The 20,231-nt window shown below is 52.3% G+C and overlaps 1 protein-coding gene across 4 annotated transcripts in view; it reads right to left on the bottom strand.

Moving 5' to 3' along the window:
• Nucleotides 1-20,231, bottom strand: part of LOC114061891 (protein CEPU-1) — a 339,159-nt gene that overhangs the window by 135,621 nt on the left and 183,307 nt on the right. Inside the window, exon 1 of one of the 4 annotated variants that reach the window (XM_027892802.1) lies at nucleotides 6,823-6,850. The exons of the other annotated variants lie outside the window; for them this stretch is intronic. Within the exon in view, the coding sequence (XP_027748603.1) occupies nucleotides 6,823-6,835 (13 nt within the window). The 5' untranslated portion in view covers nucleotides 6,836-6,850. Of the gene's footprint in view, nucleotides 1-6,822; nucleotides 6,851-20,231 lie in introns of those variants that run through there. 4 annotated transcript variants of the gene reach the window in all.

The raw sequence follows: 20,231 nt of genomic DNA, 5'->3' as shown, positions 1-20,231 counted from the left end.
AAGGCGAAAAGGGGGAAGGGGGTGGGTGGAGAGGAGGGATGGGGGGGAGCAAAACCACCGGGGCGAGCGCTGCGGAGCTCCACGGAGATCAGGAGAGCCCCCGGCAAGGCTGGCTGCGAGCGCTGAGCCTGCCGAGCGGCATCGGAGGGAGTCCCGCTGTCCTCGGGCGAGGGAGGAGGACGGGAGGGCCGGGGGGAGGAGGAGGAAGAGGAGGAGGAGAAGTGGCAAAGGTGCTGGGCGAGCCGGTTCTTCGGGCAGCAGTCCGAGGCTCACTTGGGCGAGGAGGCGCCGGGGGGGCCCGGCTGTACCCCACTCCCACACTCTTGTCCCGAGGCGGGGGCAGTCCAAAAACCAGTAAAAACCCCAAAAAACACCCCCGAGGCGAGCTAGCAAAGGTGTCCAGGCGCAAGAAGGCACGGCGGGCAAAAGCCTCCGGGATGCCCTGCAGCTCCTCTCCTCCCGCCCCGCTGTCGGGGGGCTGATCCAGGCGGGATGCAGGATGCCGGGATGCAGGCTGGGGATGAGAGGACGGCGGGGATGCGGAGCGCGGGGCTGTCAGGCTGCCGGAGCCCCCGGCTGGGCTCAGTGGCGGGCGGGAGGGGCGCGGGGGGGCGGCGGCGGCAGCAGCAGCACCCCGGCCCCGGCCGGCAGCATCCCCGGGGTTGTCATGGCAGCGGCTCCAGCGCTGCCCGGCGCCTCGGCTCCCGCACGCCCCGAGCCCCGCACACGGGCGGGCGGGCGGGAGGCAGCGGGGCGGGAGGCGCACGGAGGACACACGCGTTTAACCCCCGCCGCGCCGCGCTCTTCGCGGGGGGGGGGGGATGGCAAGACCCCCGTCCCCTGCTTTTTCCTCTCTCCCTCCGCGCTTACCTGCACCCCGCAGCACTGTCCCGTTTGCCCTCCTGCACCTCCGCACCTTTCCACATCCCGGCAAAGCCAGCGTGCAGGAGGGGAAACTGAGGCACGGGATAACATCCCCCCTTCCTCCCCAAGCCAGGTGATGGTGAGGGGAGGCAGGAGTGTGTCCTCCTGCTCCCCTGCACCTCGTGAGCACAACGTGAGCTTAAGTGGCAAATTCCTCCCCAGCCACCAGTACAGTCCCCGAGTACTTTTTATCAGCTCATAATTTAACAAATATCACATTTGCTTATGGCGAGTAATTCCACCTTCCCTCCACTAGTGGCTAAACACATTAATATTTCCAGGCACAGTTCCATGCTGGTAAAAAGGTGCTGGGGAGCATCATCAGATCACAAAGTCCTAGAGCCAGCAGTCAAATCACAGCTTTTGGGGGTGTTGCACCCCTCAAGCCCCCTTTAGCTGCAGCAGCCCAGCCCTGGGGGACAACTGGGCTCCCGACTTGCTGTCCCCGATGACTCCTGTGCTTTGCCTTATCCAAAAATCCTCCCTCCATTCCCCACCGAGTGCTCGGCAGCTTTTACACGGCACCAATGGGGGGGAGGGGGGTTGTTGTTTTTAAGTTCGCTGCCAACCTGAGCTGGATTCAAACCGGTGACCTAGATGTGAAAGGATCCATAGCCCGTTACTAATCCCTGGAGTCTCCGAATCCCCTGTAAACTACTGCTTAATTCACTAACTGTGCTATTTAATCTCTAAAACATTATGAGCTGTGCCGGGCAGAGGAAACACTCCATCAAATAAAGCTTCATTATTATTGTGTGTGCTGGAGGGTCATACGAGAAGGGGATTGCTCTGCAAGTCTCTCTACCTTTTCCTTGTCTGAAGGTTCTCTGCTCCTTGAATTTAGCGCTGGTGGGACGTGCTGCCTCGAGCCCTGTGTTTTCCCAGAGGAAACAGCAGCTTTCCCCAGCCCTTGGCTGAAGGAGTTTAATCCCTGCAGTGAACTACGCTGGCTGATCTGGCAGGGGAAGGGTGAGTGCTGCATTCAGCAGACCCTTTGGGGGCCACAAATTACACAGGAGGGGTCTCCGAAGCCTCACTGCATAAAGGCAGAGCAGCAGAGGCAGGGTGGGGAAGCCTTTGTGCAGGGTTGTGGGATTGCACCAGGGTGTACAAGTCAGCAAAGAATAAAACCCACCACTCCTGCTGATTGCTGCAGCATCCCAGACCTCTGGAAGGATCGGGACCCTGCTGTGATACCTACAGGACCATCACACAAGAGCTTGCTCTTTTGTGAGGCCACTCCTTTGGATGGGCAGAGACCATCTCCTGTGTCAGCAAAACCAGAGGGATTCCAATAACCACAGCCAGTTAACCTTTTAACATGAAATTCAGGCCTGGATCTCCAGGAGCATCTTAAATCACGAGAAAAAAAAAAAAAAAAAAAAACACCTCCCTGCACTGGAAGTGTACGAGGCTGGGGCAGAATGTGACCTGCTGAGCTGGTCCAGCCCTTGCCAGGGCTGAATTTGGCCCACTGTTAGATCATCATTAGCATTGTTTGAAAATCCCCAGGAATTTACATCCAATGTGCTCCTGCATACTAAAGCCCAGCAGAATCCCTGGTCTCCCTCCCTCCCTTGCATACATACAATGTACATATAAATCAGCCTGTCACAGCTCGTCTCTTTCCTGACAGCTGTAATTGCTTCGGACTATAAAAATATCTATAGACAATAAACACAACAGCGGCAAAACAGCAAAGAGAAAACCAAATCAAGGTTCCTTTAAATAATTCAGTTGCTCCAGCAGCAGAGGAGCCAGCAACTGAGTCCAGCTGTGAAGGTTCAGCAGCGAGAGAAAGAGAGCTTTGTAGCCTCCTCTGGGGATGAGAGAGTCTTTTTTCCTTCATTGGGTTTTGACCACGGCAGCAGCAGAGTTTGCCGCACACGGGCTGAGCCCATCTGAGCACCAAACAGCCTCTTGCTTTCAGCTCCTTCCCTTTCTTCCTACTTAGGTAAAAGTATCTTTTTTCTCTCTCTCTCTTTTTTTTTTTTTTTTTTTAATTTTTTTTTTCCACTGCGAGCAACAGGCAGGAGACAAACAGAACGAGCAGCAAAGCACAGGCACACTCGAGGTGTATATTTATCTCCGTATCCATCTCCTCAACCTCCTCCTTCCCAGCAAGGCTAAAGGCCCCCCTCTCCTGGCAGAGACCACAAACAGGGCGGCAGAAGCAGCAAAGGGCTGGGTGGGTGGGAAGGGATGCAGCGGGGAGGATGGAGCCAAGGGAAGGGTTTCCACCCCCTCGGGAGATGGGAGCTGGCAGGGAGGATGAGGAAAGCACGGATGGAGAAGGGGTTAGAAGGAGGGAGAACCCCGTGGATTTGCTTCCCAAAGGAGCATCTCGGGGAGCAGGAGGTTTGCAGGCAGAGCAGGGAGCAGATCAGTCCCAAAAATGTCCCATGAGGAAGAACTACCGATTTTTGCTTGCTGCAAGGGACTCCTTCTGCAAGGACCCTTCAGCAAACACTGCCCTGCTCTCAGGCTTTTTTAGCAAACCCAAGTCTTAAGTAGCTAATCTGCAGCTCTGAGTGGCCCCAAAGGCCGATAGCCAGGTGCAAATTTGCAGTTAAAGGTCTTCAGTCAAGTAAAACAACACCATTGCTGCATTTTTTTCCTGCTTTCTCAGAAATATCTAACACAATTCTCCCACCTATTTCACTTAACAGGTTAAGTTAAAGATCCTCTTATCCACCTGTGTCCATATATTTCCCTACGAACCTATATCCATACAATCCTACACCTCCCCACACCAGCAGATTTCATTCCTAGAGAACAAAAAAAAAAAGCCAACTCCTTCCAATAAGTAGGTCATAGCAAGGCAATTTGTACAGCCAGATTTCTCTTTTAATTCCTTTTTTTTTCCCTTTTCAGGAAGCTGATAGATAGCAATCTATAACCCCAGAGTGGAAATTTATTTTTAATCTGAAATGGCCAAATATGATCAGAAACATAATTTATGCTCGAGACATTCTCGTTTCCTTCCAAATGAAAACATGATTTTCTAACCCCAGCCGTGCTATCGCATACCACATTATTCTCCAATAAGCTCAGAGTTGCACAAAAAGTGCTTAATTTTCTTGGCATTAGTCAGGTGAATGACACACGGGTCCGGAGGAGCTTTTCCTGAATAACTGAGCCCTCCGTGTCTACAACCATTCAAAGCCACAAAGGACGAGGGTTCCAGCTCCGCTCACTGACTCATTTATCCCCTCGTTAACGGTGGCCCCAATTAAGAAACAATGATTAAAAGCCTTACTTGGCTGGAGCCATTTTGAGCCCTTCTCGCCCCAAAGGCATTGCCTGCTCCGAGCTGGAGAAATCGCCTGTTCAGGGCTGTTTCTAGGGCAGTTTTTGGAATGCAGGCAGCATCCTCATGGGCGCTCAGCCCTCAGTCCCTCGCGCTGGAAGCGGCAGCGGGTCCCAGCGCTTCACGGTGTTTAAAAAACAGCGCAGGAGACCCCATTAATCCCTGCTAGAGATGCTGTTAATATTTAACTGCGGTTTAGATAAACTTACAGTAACCATCCCATTAAATTTCAATAAAATGTGCTTTTGGGAGCCTTTCCCCTAAAGCCACGCTGGGCTCCGCTGCCCTGCTCTGCCTGCACTTTGCACCAAGAGCCTGGCAGTAAAAAAAAAAAGGAACATTTTGTTTGCCCTTTAAAAAACTGCTGGGCTTGGGTTTGTCGCTTGCTCTCGTCGTGCTCAGGGGCTTTGGAATTTTCAAGCACCAGTTAACTCCTTCCAGGGCGCCCCTGGCTGAGCTGCAAAGCCTCAGCCAAGGGGGCTGCAGGGTCAGGTGCCCTGGCAAAGGTTGCAAATCTGTCCCAGGCTGGTGCTGCAAACCCAGCATAGGATTTATCACCCTGCAACGACTCGATAGGTAACTGAGAATGCACCACCAGAAGAGAAGGAAAGCCAAAATACCCCACACAGCACTGAAACACAGAGATACAGGGCAGCATCCTCAAGGATGCTGAACACCCCACCCCTGCAAGTGTTCAAGGCCAGGCTGGTCAAGGTTTGGAGCAACCTGACCTAGTGGAAGGTGTCCCTGCCCATGGCAGGGGGTGGAACTAAATGAGCTTTAAGGTCCCTTCCAATGCAAACCATCCTGTGATCCTTTGAACACTCCAGATGGGCCAGGCAGTGCTGCAGCTTGGCCACGAGATCAGGAGGATGCACAGCACCCCTCAAGGCCTGGCTTTTCCCCTAAGATTGCTTCTCCCTCCCACAGTCCTCAGTGTTTGGGCCTTTTCCAACAGCCCAGCCAACACAATACACTTATTCAAGAATCAACACCTCTGTGCATCCAGTCTTAATATCAAATATCCACGCAGAGAGTTAAAACAATGATCAAGGAGCCACCAAGCCACGCTGGCATAGTGAGAATTATGAACTGGGATTGATCCTGGGTACAAATCAATGCTGGTTTCACATAAATCTCTTTCTTGGGGCTTTGTTGTGAGGTTATGGCACTGTATAAACACCCAAAAAAATAACCTATGCACTCCTTCTGCATCCACAGCAGAGTTTGATCAGCATGGCTCAGGTACCAGGGACAGCTGATGATGTGGGATAAAATCATAAAATGCTGTTAGAGGGTTAATGGCATAAGAGTGTGACATTAACCCAGAGCTCCACAACCCAATCCAGCAGTAAGTGAGAAGGGAAAAAGCTGAATAGGCTGAAAAGCAAAGCCAGACACTGCTCAGATCTCACCATGGATATTTGGGAGCTCCAGTACAGCTCCCTCAAATGTGAAAACACAAGAGTCTACCCCCCTGAGGCTCTGCCCTGGATAACCCTTTGGAGAAGCAGCTCCAAGAGTTGCTGTGCCTTCTCCTGGGACGGTCCCAAACAAAGCACACCGAGCCAAGCCTTCCCCAGCCCACATGGATCTCCCCCACACATCCCAAACTGCAAGGAGAAACAAAGAGATAAATGTCCCTGACCGGTGCTGGCCCACCACCACATCCCCCCCTTCGAGTTAATTTTCCCCACCAAAACACACCCTTTCCTACCAGAAAGCCACTCAGTCCCTACAAACCAGGCTTTTTTACAAAAAAGGGGCTTTTTTTTTAGCTCAAACAGCACCTTTGAAACACCCAACGTGCTTCCCTGAAGTTGCCAAATTGCACAGGCATATTACTTGGGGGAATAAAAAAAAAAAAAATCCAGGCTCTTTGCTTGCCTGCCTGGATCAATTTGAGTTTTGCCAGTGGTCCTCTGACCCTCACGGCTCTCTGCATTCCAAGAATAATATTAATAATAGTCGTGCCATTAAGCAAGATGCTCGGTTTGAATCTGGAGATTTTGAGAAATGATCTCATAAATTTAATTCCCGGGGTACCATCTTTGAGCGTTAACAGGCACAGTCGCCTCTGAATTCTGGGAAATGAGCATAATTACATGGAGATCGACAAGGCACAAATGCCAAGAATTCTGTTAACCTTTAATACTGCAAAAAAACTCTCCCCTTGTAATTATCTCTTTCCTTTGTCTTAAATGTTACTGATGAATATTTAGTGGGATAAGCAAATAAAAGGAGGCTGAGGGGTGCAAGGAAGTGCAGTTGTCCGTGGGATAAGGATGAGAACCTCACAGAATCATCGTGAGTTGCGGCAGGGCGGGACTCCAGGTCACCAAAATTGCCACATGGGGCATTGGCACCCCAGTGGTGACACGAAGCCACGGCAGAGCCAGCAGAGAGGATTGTGAATTACACCAAAGTCCAGATTAATTCCCAGCACTGCTGCAAATGCACCTTCACCCAGGTCTGTGGTGTGGGCACGGAGCAACCCCCCTGACCCCCAGTGGGGTGGTTTCAGGCGCCCCTTCCTCCAAACGGAACTTTGTCTCGGAATAAAACTTCCCGGGTAAAAAACACATCACCTTTCAAACACATCCTCCCTAGGGCTGCAAATGGCACTGCCCTCTTGCTGCACATGGAGTCTGATGGAAAGAAGATTTTCTCCCGGTGTGAACTGCATTAATATCTGTCACCGCGCTGGCATTTCTGCCTATAATGATGAAAAATATGTGCCGAGAATGCGGGGTGCTCTCAGCATCGCCTCCCCTCCCCGGGAAGCGAAATTAGAAGCAGCTGCTCCTGCTCCCGTCCTCTTTCCCAGCCCCACAACGTTATCTCGGGAAGCTGATTCTTTGGGAGATGGCGTGGGGACGGGCGAGCCCTGCGACCCCTCCCCGGGTTCCAGCTGTGCCTTGCTGCTCACGGGAGGCTCAGCTCTCCCCTCCCCGGAGCTGGAGACCGCTGGAAAGGTCACTCTCCTCTTTTAATGTCGCGTCAGAGCGAGCGCTGCGGGAACAAGGGGAAAGGAAACGGCACATCTTCCCTGCTGGATGGAGCGAATCCAGCTCCGTCCCGGGAAGAGGGTGCCAGCAGGAGCTGGTTGGGCTTTACCCGGCTACAACGCCGAACGCTTTTAGGAGCTCTGGAAGAGGTGGAAAGAGACTCCTCCTGGATTTCAGGGTGCTGCTTTTATCCACACCGCAACCACAGCTGGCTGGGATGGGTGAGGAGGCAGAGAATCCCGTGCCACGGAGGAGGGAGATTGCAGCACACCCTGGTGCTTGCCCCAAAGTGCTGCAGGGAATGAGGATACCCTATCCATGAGGGTGCCAGCCCCGGATCCCAAATAAGCCAACACTTCCTGGACCACCCTGGAGCCCCACAGTCCCACCAGACAGGTTGGGTGTCACAGGAGAGGCTGGAGCAGTTACAGAGCAAACTTTCCCTCCAGCCTCAAAGCCAGAGCTCTACATCCTCCCTCCTCCCTCATTCCAGGAGGAACGAAGCCAAAGCAATATTTATTCACAGAAGACCGTGGAGAAAAATGAAATAAAAGAGGTTTGCTCATTAAGTCCAACACCTGCCCCTCCTGGGAGGGCTCTGAGGAACTGGCTTTGCAGTTGTGGAGAGGAGAAACGTGTCAGAGCCCAGAGCCAGGGCTGTTAACACCAGCAAGGGCTCCAAACCTCCCCCAGGGAGGTGACACCACAATCACCTTGGACCTGGGGTTCCAGGAGCCCAATCCACCCCCCTGGCTACTCCCAACCTCCACTCCCTTCCCTTTCCTTTTCCCTGCCTTCCACTGGAGCGAGCTTTCTTGTCTCCAAGCTGCTTTTATGCCCCTTTAAAAGGTTATAAAAGCTGTCTTTATATTCCAATAAAGGGATATAAAAACAATCTTTTTCTCAGTTCAATAAATGTGGTTAACTTTTCCCCCCATTAGTACGTTTTTGCCTCAATGCCGTGGGCATGGATGAGGACGGGGCTCTGGGAATCACATCCCAAGGCAGGAGACAGCAGAGCATCCCAAGGGAGAAGGGCTAAGAGGCCGAGAGGTGGGCAGAGATAGGCAGGGACAGATATCATGACCTGAGCTGCTGCCCAAAAAGGAGAAAGATGAGGATATAGCCTCACTGGATACTGTGCTGGTACATTTACTCCAAAGGGAAAACCTCCTGGAAGCGCGCAAGAGCTCAAGGAAGGGCGGTGCTGAGAAAAAAATTCAAGTGATGAACTATAGAAATCAAGTGGCAAACAGTCACCCAGCAGGGTTTTTCCTCTCCTGGCAAAGCCCTCTTGGTCACCATCCTTGCAGGACCCAGGAAGCCACAGCAGCTGGGGCGGTGCCACCTCTCCCCCTGGGTGACAAGGGACAGGCCACTTCACCTCTCTCTGCCAACCCCCTGCTCTTGGCAACATCATTTAGACCTCACTGGCCATGGGTCAGGAACTGTCCTGTCCAGAGCATCAGTGCCACACGTGGTCTGACAGGTCCCTGCTCCCCACGCAGCCTCCAGACACGGCTCTAATTATTATTTACCGATTGCGCAGCCAGCCCATGGCTTGCAATCCGTCTTTCTCAAAAGCGTCCTTTTCCTTGGAAGAGGATCTAAACCCGTCCTGCTGCTCGTCCAACAGCCTCTCCGGGCATTAAAACAAGGAGGTTTATTATTTTTGGTGACAGCCTGTTCTGCAAGGTGAACACAACTCGTATGAATCAAACCGACTCGGATTTCATTCATCATCCCCCAGCAGCACCAACATGAAGGGCAGGAGGGGTTTGGCTGTTGAATGCAGAGCAGAGGAGTGTGTTTATCGAGGGTTATCTATCAGTGATGGGCAGCTGCAGGGTGCTGGGCCCGTGGCTGCTGGAGGGAGAGGAGTGGGGGAGATGCGAGTCCATAAATAAGGCAAGTCTGGAATGAGCAGCCACCAGGAGCCAGAACTGAAGCCCAGCACCAAGGCAGTGAGAGCCTTTCCAGGCTGTGCTTCCATTCCCTGACCTCATTTATCCCTCCCTGCCCCTCCACACTTACTGTGGGATGGGGACCAAACTCTGTCCAGGGCAGGAGCAGGACAGGTGATCTTATCATAAAATCACACACTGGTCTGGGTTGGAAGGGACATCAAAGCTCATCTTGGTCCAGCCCCCTGCTGTGGGCAGGGGCACCTTCCACCAAGCCCTTTGAACACTTCCAGGGATCCAGGGGCAGCCACAGCTTCTCTGGGCAACCTGTGCCAGGGCCTGCCCACCCTCACAGTAAGGAATTTCTTCCTAATATCCATTCTAACCATTCCCTTCACCAAGGGGCTCCTTGCCCCCAGCACCCTGTCCCAGCTCACCCCTTCCAACCCAGCAGGAACAGACTGAACCCTCCCCACCACCACCAGTGAATTAACCCCATTAATTTACTTTACCAGGCTCCTTTTTTGAGGCTGCAGGAGAGCGATGAGGGTGAAGGGAGAAGGTGAGCATCTGGGGCTCCCCGGGGAATTCAAAAGCATTTACAGTCCCCGGCACCAGAAAATCCATACTCATCTTGGCTCCAGGAGGCAGGGCTGCCCTCCCAGGCTCCTATTAGCAATTCCCAATCATCTTTTATTAGGCCTGCATTGATTTGCTGCTCATTTCGGTGGGGAGGCAGAGCTAAGAGCCTTGACCCCGTCTCAGCTGAGGGATCCAGGTGTGGAGCTGACGAGCTGGGAGGTGCTGGGAGGAGAGCTGGGGGAATGCTGAACCAGGTTCAGCTGTGCCATTTGCAGAGCTGTCCTTTCAAAACAGCCTTGCATATCCCACAACGCTGGGAAGCACGTGGAGATGGGGGATCAAGAGGCTCCTCCTGGTCTTTATTTAGGGAGCTCCTTCCATGCTGGGGAGGGGGGTTTTGTCTAGCAGGGATTTCTGGAGCCCTGTCCTGGGAGAAGTTATCTGGATCCCACACTCCAACCTCCAGCCCTCCAGAGCTGCTTGGGCCAATTATTACCCCCTGAGAGAAACAGTCTCCTAACATTAGTCCTGTTTCCAAGCCAACATTTCCATGTAGCTTGTGAAACACAAATTCTGTTAGGAATCATCTGAATATTTTGTTCTAATAATGCCATAATATCAGCGTACCCATTAGCACATACACGGAAAGGAGTATTTGAATATCAAAACAAAGTGAATTTACAGTCTTTTTTTTTTTTTTTTTTTTTCCCCTCCTGGCAAAGGCATCACTGCTAGTTATCAGTTTCCAACTGTTTGCACCACAGCTTTTCCATGCGTGTCCCTGCTGTCATCAAACCTGCTGCTCCCTGCCCCCCGTGTCCTCAGATAACCCAGGACGTGCAGACAGGGGTACAAAAGGACCTCACAGCCCCCGGAGGAGAGGGGCTGGGAACGAGCAGGGTGGCAGCTCTGCAGAGGAAAAAGGTGGGAGATGCAAACCTGAGCGTGTCTGAGCCTCAGATAAATCCATCTGTCTGCACCCGACAGCGTCACCTCATCCCATCACATCCCACCTCATCCCGTCACAGCACCACCTCAACCCATCCCCAGCACCCAGCTCATCCCATCACAGCACCACCTTAACCCATCACAGCACCACCTCATCCCATCACAGCACCCAGCTCATCCCATCACAGCACCACCTTAACCCATCACAGCACCACCTCATCCCATCACATCCCACCTCATCCCATCACAGCGCCCAGCTCATCCCACCAGACTGAGGGGGTTTAGGGGCGATGCATCAAAAACCACAGTCTTATTGCTTTAAGGTTTAATTCCATATATAGATATTCCAGAATGCTCCTGCATTTAGCAAGCCAGAGCCACTCTCTAAAACACCCCAGGAAATGTGGCGCCGGGAGAGCGGATTCAGAGGCGAGCGGCTCCCAACGCCTGCGGTGAGGAGGATGAAAGCCAGGGGCTGCATCCTTGGATGTGCCTCTCTTCAGACAGAGCAGGAGAAAATACAGAGGCTCTTAAAACTCTGCCCCAGATCTGCCAGCACAGAAACTTTCCCTCTTGCTTTGAACCAGGCAGCTGAATCCTCTCCCCGGGAAGCGGCCGCCTCCGGGCAGTGTGTGGGAGGCGATGGGAAGCAGAGCTGGGATGTTGGAGGGGTCCTGTGCCTGCCTGGGGGGGGGTGACCAAGGTGAGGCTGTGGCAGTGACTGTCACCCACCTGGGCAGTGCTGAGGCTGTGGTACCTCCAGGGCCCTGCAAGGAATGGGACAAGGAGAGAGGGAGCCTCCCAAAATTACCCTGCAGGGGGCTGTGAGTAAACCAGGTAAGCTACCACCAGGAGATGAGGTTTTGCCTCTAAGCACATGTTCTGTTGCAGTTACAAGCAGCTAAGGAGCGAATTGGGTCTGATCCAGAGGGTCTGAGAGCAGCAGCTCTTCAGCTTTGAGTCAGGCCTTGTATTATTTAAGGCTCCACTGCCCATTTTTACCCCTCTTGCTTTTCTTTCCCTCCAGGCAGTCAGGGAAGAGGACGGGGAGATGAAATCTGGAACCTCATGAGACCTGCAGTCCTATAATGAGCTTGCTGTTGGATTCCCCCTTCTCTCCCCATCAGGCCTGCTGGTGCCCCACAGCAAACAGGGATGCAGCGACTGGTCCCACGCTGAAATGGGGCTGTCACAGCCTGGCACCCGCCGTGCCTTTCTCCTGGCACGGGCACACAGCAAGCAAATAGAGCGGGCCAAATTCCTCCCTGGCGTAGCCTAATTAAAGTCAGTGATGTTACACCAGGGATGAACCTGGCCCACTGTCCTGAGCTGGAGTCCACAACAAGTCCAGCTGGCAACTCAGCAGCAACAGGAAGGATCCCTGGCACGGGGAGCGGCGCTGGGAACTGTGGTCGGCGTTTGCAAGTGGGAGACAGACTCAATAAACCCGGTGCTAAGTAAACCAGATCCGTAATAAATAACAGCAACCAGCGCTTCACCTCTTCCAAATGTGGCAGAGAACTGGCCCAAACTGTCCTCCCAAGGCCCATGAGCAGTGGGGACGTTTCATTAGCCCTGTTACTCTGACAGAGAAACAGGCACTGGGAGCTTAATAATGATAAAAATCCATTATGTTACGGAGCTTGTTGTCTGTGTATCCCAACTAGCAGCTCCAAAAGGCAGGGAAATGGCTGGGCTGGTTTTAAGGGAGTGAGATGGATGGCAGTGTGCAAGGGGAGGGGAGTAATTAGTTTTGGGTCACTCATCAAGAATGTGAAGTTTGCTGAGTGGTGCCACCAAGCCACGTCCAGGCTGGGTTGATGAACTCGAAGCTGTAAGCAGGACAAATCAGAAGAAATGCTGTTTCACAGCCTTCAACTGAAAGAGGCTTCAAAGAATCACAGAATCATTATGGTTTGGAAAAGCCCTCCAAAATCATCAATCCAACCTTTGACCAGACACCACCTTGTCCCCCAGCCCAGAGCACTGAGTGCCACATCCAGCCATTCCTTGAACATCTCCAGGGATGGGGACTCCTGTCCAACCTGAACCTACTCTGGCACATCTTGAGGCCTTGTCCTCTTTCCCTGTCCCTTGTTCCCTGGGATCAGAGCCCGACCCCCCCCAGTCCCCAGCTCCAACCTCCTGTCAGGCAGTTGGAGAGAGTGAGAAGATCCAACCTGTTTGCACCTGGATGGAGGGATCTGTGACAGCTCGGATCCCTCTGCCCAACCAAACCTGTGCCAACAGACCCCAGGGAGGTCTCACCAAAACTTTACCGTGGCTCTGTGCTGAGAGCACGAGGGGTGTGACTGCCCAGCAATCGTGGTGTGATTACACCCCAGCTGCACTTCCCACACCCGTAATTTCCGCTCCACTCGTACAACTCCGAGGCCCCACGGCTGCAGATTAATTAGAGTGTAAGTGCAAAATCAGTGGTGCCACTGAACGTTAAAAATACCCTTCCACGGTGACCAAGAAGCCAAAGCCGCAATTGTGGAGATGTGGGTAACCTTAGAGCTGAAATGTAGAGAAATTCCAGTTCTTAGGGGCTAGTGGGAGGTGGTGAGGTTATCCAAAAGCTTTACCACGGTGTAATTACACTGCATGCATCAGGTAATTACAGCCCTGCTATTATATGCTCCAACCCTCCGTTTCATGCTCAGTCCCATGAGATAGATTCAGAGGGATAAAAGGCAGCAGCAACAGTGCTGCAGGAAGGAGTGATGGACGTGGATTGACAGGGACAGCGAAAGGAGAGGAGGCAGGAATGGAAATGCTCCAGGTATCCAGAGCCATCCCCAACACCCAGCCCAGCCCCACGGACATTCCATCCCTCCAGTGCTCCAGGGAGTCACTCCAGGCAACGGGGAAAAGCTGAGCTCGGTTGACTGGGATCTATGGGGGAAGTGTAAGCATTTATCAAAAGCCAATCTGCTTCTGGGAAGCAGAAAGAGCGGTTACTTCGGATTAATTTTTCACTTCAGAAGCTTTATGGGTGAGTTCTGGAAGTGTCAGGTCGCGACGCTTCAATATTTCCTGGACGAGAAGCTCGAGCGCCATTTCCAAAAATGCCTCTGTTTGGATTGTCAGGTAATTTGTTCCCACACATTTCAATTAAAAAATTCTGTTGGCTCATCTGTTTGGGTTTTCTTTTTTTTTTTTTTTTTTTTTTTTTTTTTTTTTTTTTTTTTTTTTTTTTTTTTTTTTTTTTTTTTTTTTTTTTTTTTTTTTTTTTTTTTTTTTTTTTTTTTTTTTTTTTTTTTTTTTTTTTTTTTTTTTTTTTTTTTTTTTTTTTTTGAGGGGGTGGGTAGGGAGAGAGGATTTGGGGTTTTTGCTTATTTCCCAATTTCTGTAATTTTGGTGCTTCACAGGCTACTCCAGGGTTGAACAGGAAAGGGGAAAACCTAAAATCCCTTTGAAGAGAAAGCATCCAGCCCTGGCTGAGGGATGAGCTCAGCCCTACAGCCCCTTCCCCTGACCTGGGGCACATCTGAGGGTCCATGCTCCTTAGGGCGTTGTTTTCTGGCAGCAGGGCATTGCTGGAATCCCCATTCCTGGAGGAATTAAAAAACCAAGTAGAAGTGGCACTTGTGGAGATGGTTCAGTGGTGGGTGTGGCAGTTCTGGGGAACGGCTGGACTCAGTGATCTCCCAGGGCTTTGCCAATGAAATTACTCCTATCCTATCCTATCCTATCCTATCCTATCCTATCCTATCCTATCCTATCCTATCCCAGGATTCCCAGGGTTTGCCTCCACCCACAGCAGGGGATGTGAGGAACTGTATCCATGGAATTCAGCAAGATCTGGAACAACCCAACCCCTTTCTGTGGCACAGCATGGAAAACAGAGACTGTTCCCCCCGGCTCTCCCAAAACATTTAAGCAGAGCAGACATGTGGGCATGAAAATCCAATCAGATGGGACACAAACTGTGTTTTTGCTGGTTTTTTTTTGTTGTTGTTTGGGTTCTTTTTTCTTTTTTTTTTTTTTTTCTTTGTTGTAAGTCAAGCTGGACCAAATTATTCATCATCTGCTTCTGCAGGATTTGTGGAGCCACGATGACAGAGCAGGAGCAAATCCCCGTGGGATGCCAGAAGGCATCCCAAGGGAGAAACTCCTGGAGTTGCATCCACGTGGACTGGCTCTAATCCCTCTGGGAGCGCTTTCACTCAGTGGAAGCCATCCTTTGTGAGGTGCCAGAACTCCTGCCATGGGAAATAAGGGCTGAGCCATCGCCAGAATGGTTTCCCCACCACCATTAAGGGCTCAGCTAAGCCATGAAGCCTGAAAGTTGATTATATCTTTCATTAGGAATGACTGAATGATGTTTTTAAACTGGAAAATGAACTCGCAGCTAAGAGGAACCACTTTCTTGGCGAGGCCGTAGAGCAGGTTCCCTGCGGAATAGATGCAGTTGTGAGAGTCAAAATTAAATTGATATTAGAACATTTCCTGAGGGGAAAAAAAAAAGGCATACACTGCCTGCAGAAATGGCATCTCACAGAGAGCTGACGAGGAAATGGAAAGCCACTGGAACTCCAATATATATGTATGTGTGTTTAAATGGAAAAAAAAAAATAAATCCTCCAACTTCACCCTCGCAGCAGAAATTCCCAAAATGCAAAATTTCTGTGGAATGGATTCTTTTCCCCCTGTATTCAGCTAATGCAAGGACATTCCAGCTCTCTCCCAGCTCCTGGAAGAGTCATCTGGGTTTCACAAACTCCCTGTGGAGGGGACACAACAAGGAAAGTTGCCTTGCAGGGGGACCTGGAGGGGGTGGAGGAGCTTCCTGCTGCTTCCCAGCGAATCTCCCTGGCCAGCAAGGACAACTCCTGGCTTAGCCAAACCACTGAGCTCCTTCCAGGCAAGCAGCCATCACCCAGATTTAGATTTTCCCAATGGGAAATCAGTTTCTTGGGGCGGGGGGGTGGGGGTGGGGGAAGGAAATGATCCCAGGAATTTTGCAATAGGCACTTTCTGGGGGGAAATGAACACTGATGGAAGATGAACTCTGAGCAACCTGGTCTAGTTGAAGATGTCCCTGATAACTGCAGGGGGTTGGATTAGATGAGCTTTGAAGTCCCTTCCAACCTGAACCATTCTGGGATTCAGGGTTTTAAAGGTGGCTTTCTCCATCCTTGCACGCCATTCCCTGGTGTGAGTTTGGGAATGGGCAAATGGAGCAAAGCAAAAGATGAGGATATACAAGCACGAAACTGGGGTGGAGACAGGAAAATCCCTCGTGCATCAGCATCCTTTGTCTCCCTCCAACCTGACAGAGACACCAGGAGCTTGCACGTTGCCATTTGCATTCTCAGGGAGAGCAGGGACCGCTCCAGCCACATTCCCAACGGGAACCTTCGGATCAGATTAGCAAAAAGCCGCTGATGGCGACAGTTCCTCTGCTGCTCCTGGCGCCTGCTGACAACTCACTGTAACAGCCTCTGGAAAGGGACACACGTTCCTTCAGTGTTTATGCACTGCTCAGACCAAGGAAAGGTGGATGCTCCGCGGGGAGCTCAGCCTGGAGGCAGCTGGAAGGACGCTGCCAGCACCCACTCGCTCCCACCCTGCGGCATCGCCCCCGGCCACGCTGCTTGTCCCAGCCCAGGGACACATCCCTGCAGCCTTGGCTCTGCTTCAAACACCAGCTCTCCCTTATTTCCCTGAATCAAATCCTCCAGCATGTCCAGCCCCCTCCAGAGATGAGTCAAAGCTCCCCACGCTTTGCACCTGCAACGACAGGATCACCCCTCCATCACCACAGCCCAACCCAGCACAGCACCTCACCCCTTCAAAAATCCCCCTGGGAGCACCTCCAGACCATCCACTGCCCCAGGACAGAACCCCAAAACCTTCATTTCGATATCTAAAATAAAAACAACCATAATTAAGATGGGCTGGTTTTATTAGCTGACAGATTCCAACTGTATTTCCATGCTTTTTCCTGCAATCCCAGTATCTCCAAGCGGCTGCTCAACCAAAGCCCAGATTCCTCCGCAATCACATGGTGCCAGAAACATTAAGAAAAGCATCAACCCTGATGAGGCCTCGGAGACCTGCAGTAAAAACAGGAGGGTTGGTAGCACTGCGCACATCTGCTGCCAGCAGCGTTCCTCCACACCTGATTCCTGCTCTCCAGCCTGTATCCAAAGGGGTCACGGCACTGTCACGGAGCCCCATGACACCCACCCGTCTCAGATTTAACAGAAGCGTCGCCAAATCAGAACTCAGAGGGTGGAAGCTCCACAAAACACGCTCGTGCAAACCTGCAAGGCAGCAGGGACGGAACGAGGTCATAAAAGGGAAAAAATCGGTGGCGAAGAGGAGCCAGGACCTGGAGCTCAGGCTCTGAGAGGGAAGATAATAAAAAGGCACCATCCCTTCGCAGTCAGTGAATTGTTGCTCAGACCCGAGGATCACACACGGGCTCGACTTCACGGAGCAGTCAAGTGCAGACATTTCCCAGCCATTAAGCCGAGCGATAAAGCGCCCGCAGTAAAGTCAGGGAAGTGGAATTTATCATGGCACCACGCAGATTGTAGGGCCAGGAGGGAGCTGCTTTGGGTCAGCAGGGTGACCTCTTGTCTTGTCTAAAGATCCCTCCCCTCATCCTCTCCATTAACATCCCGTCTCCTCGCTGTGGCCGGCGCCTGGATTCCCTCCCTGGGGACTCTCCCCGCTCTTGCTCGACTGGGGGAACTTTTTTTAATGGCCAGTCATAAAAACTTCCCCTTCCTTAGCTCCAGGCCACTGCTCCTCCTCCTCCCACCTGTGGAGACCATGAATAATCCCCTTCCTTCATTTCCAACATCACCTGGAAGGTGCTGTGATCCCTTCCAACCTCCTCAGGAGGCTTCTCCTTGGCTAGATTATAATTTAGGATCAGAACCAGGCAGCCCAGCCTTGGGATGTGTCTGCTGGAGGAAGCCACACCCACTTGGAAGCTGCCAAGGAGGAGTCTTATCCTGAAAATGACTTTTTTTTTTTTTGATAAATCTCTGCAGGAATCATCCTGCTCCTCCCAGCCAGCAACACGGGTTTAAAGGCTCTGCTGCCCAGAGAAGCTGTGGTTGCCCCATCCCTGGAATTGTTCAAGACCACGTTGGATGGAGGTCTGAGCAACCTGGTCTAGTGGAAGGTGTCCCTGACCACGGCAGGGGGTGGAATGAGATGGGCTTTAAGGTCCTTACAAATCAAACCATTCTGGGATTCTTGATCCTGTGGAATCCTCTTTGGTCGTGGTCTTAAATAAATAGATAAGTCAATTTTAAACAATGAGGTGCAGAAGAGAAATTTGGGACACTCAGGGTTGGCAAAAATTCCCCAAAGTTCCCCCCCCCCCCCATCCACTCAACTCATACCAGACAGGTTTTTGTTTGACCTTGTTTAGTCCAGAACCATCCAAGCCCAGCAACCTGCAGCACAGAGTCTGTTTTCCTGCTGTTGGTTGCTTGGAGTTATTCTCATTTCTTCCTTTTCCTATTTCCTAACAGAGACAGCAGAATAACCATCGGGAAGACAATTCCCAGGATGATTTCTGCCTCGTATCAGAGGAGCCAAAACGCGCAGATGAAAACTCTGCAAATGTTTTGCAAGGGAGCAGGAGCCCTTTTGAAGATGGCTGATTTCCCAGCACAAACATCTCATCCAGCCCTGCAAGACAGTTTGAGCCCCACAGAAAAAAAAAAACAACAACCAACAAGGAAACCCAAAAAACTGTCAAAACATTGTGAAGTAGGCTGAGTTTTTGTGTTTGTTTCAAAAGCAACCATCAGCACCCAGGCCCAGCAGACTGGTGGGTGCATAAAAGTACATGTAGGTCAGGTAGTTGGTGTTTCTGCCTTCTCCATGTGAGGGCCAAGCAGTTGATGTGCTCCTTGTTGGAGGGACAGCACGTGGTCACCTCATCCAAAGCCCTAAAAAGCTCCCTGAGCTGAATCCCAAATATCACAGAATCACAGAATGGTTTGGGTTGGAAGATATTTTGAAGCTCATCCTGTTCCACCCTCCCATGGGCAGGGATACCTTCCACTGTCCCAGGTTGCTCCAAGCCTGGTCCAACCTGGCCTTGGACACTTCCAGGGATCCAGGGGCAGCTACTCTGAACAACCTGTGCCAGGGCCTTCCCGCCCTCACAGCCAAGAATTCCTTCCCAGTATCACATCTCTCCCTGCCCTCTAGCAGTGGGAAGCCATTCCTTCTTGTCTTATCCCTTCATCCCTTGTCCTTAGTTCCTCTCCAGCTCTCCTGGAGCCCCTTTAGGCCCTGGAAGGGGCTCTCAGGTCTCCCTGGATCCTTCTCTTCTCCAGGTGAACCCCCCCAGCTCTCCCAGCCTGGCTCCAGAGCAGAGGGGCTCCAGCCCTCGGAGCATCTCCCTCTGGACTCACCCCAGCAGTTCCACATCCTTCTGCTGTTGAAAGCCAAAAAAATTAAGGTTCTCATGATGCTATGCTGCCCTTCCCTCCCTGCCTGGCTGCTTCCCACCCTCTCCCCTTCCCTCCTGCAGCCTCTCCTGCTGCCCCCAGGTCTCCCCTGATCCACCACAACCCTCCCTGGCGCTGCCCATCGGTGCGGATGGATGCCGGGAGCACGGCGGGGGGAGGCTCTGCCTGCGTCTGGCCCCGTTCCCTCCTCTCCACCTGGCTGCTCCTCCAGCCGGCTCCTGCCAGGAGCGGCGAGGCGAGGGGAGCGGGGCGGGAGCGCCGGGTGGATGGGCAGTGAGTGCCGGCACGGCCAGCGCTGCACAGACGCTCCGAACGAGCCGCCGGGGTGGCTACCAGCTCCACCAGAGCCGGGGCTCTCTGAACCATTCCTCCTGTGCCAGCCCCTCAGCCCGTCCTGCTCCCGCAGCAGCTTCATGCTGGGGGCACCCCCCTCCGCGCAGGGGAAGAGAAGAGAACCACCAGACCGCGCTCAGCAGGAGGAATATGCGTGTTATCACACACTCCTGGCTCTCTTGCAGGGCCCAGTTGTGCTAAAACCAGGCCCTGGTGTGGCCCCAAGCCTGCAGTCCCTCCTAGGACTAGCTAGGACACATCCTGGTACGGGCTTTACATCCATTTACATCCACTCTGCGGGTGCCTGAAAGAAGCACATGACCCACTCTCACATCCAAACCTCAAGAGACATCCACCCCAAGCTGCTGCCCGTCCCTCCATCGCCCTCTCCTCTCTCTGAATTCCGGCTCATAAAAGCCAGCTGGGAGGGAGGGATGGATGGAGGGAACTGCTGTTTTCTGACAAAGCCAGAACGCAGCTCCAGTGTTTATGAGCATCCCCTCCCCGTGCAAGTGTTGGTACCCTGGGTGCAGCAGGCTGGGGGTTGATGGGATGCAGCAGCTAATTTGCACTAATGGTCCCAGAAAGGCAGGGAGTGCTCTCCAGAGGAGAACACACTTGAGCAATAACCTAAATAGCTCCACGTTTCCAAGCAAAAAGTGCTTGAGGAGGGAAGAGAGGCCCTACAGTTGAATCACAGAATCACAGAATCACAGAATCACAGAATGTGCTGAGCTGGAAGGGACCCACAAGGACCATCCAGTCCAAC

Source organism: Empidonax traillii, unplaced genomic scaffold (genome assembly GCF_003031625.1).
Source record: "Empidonax traillii isolate 1590-97213 ecotype Southwest subspecies unplaced genomic scaffold, ASM303162v1 scaffold369:size587591, whole genome shotgun sequence".
Classification (NCBI taxonomy): domain Eukaryota; kingdom Metazoa; phylum Chordata; class Aves; order Passeriformes; family Tyrannidae; genus Empidonax; species Empidonax traillii.
The sequence above is the reverse complement of the archived record's forward strand: the minus strand, read 5'-3'. Positions and strand labels throughout refer to the sequence as shown.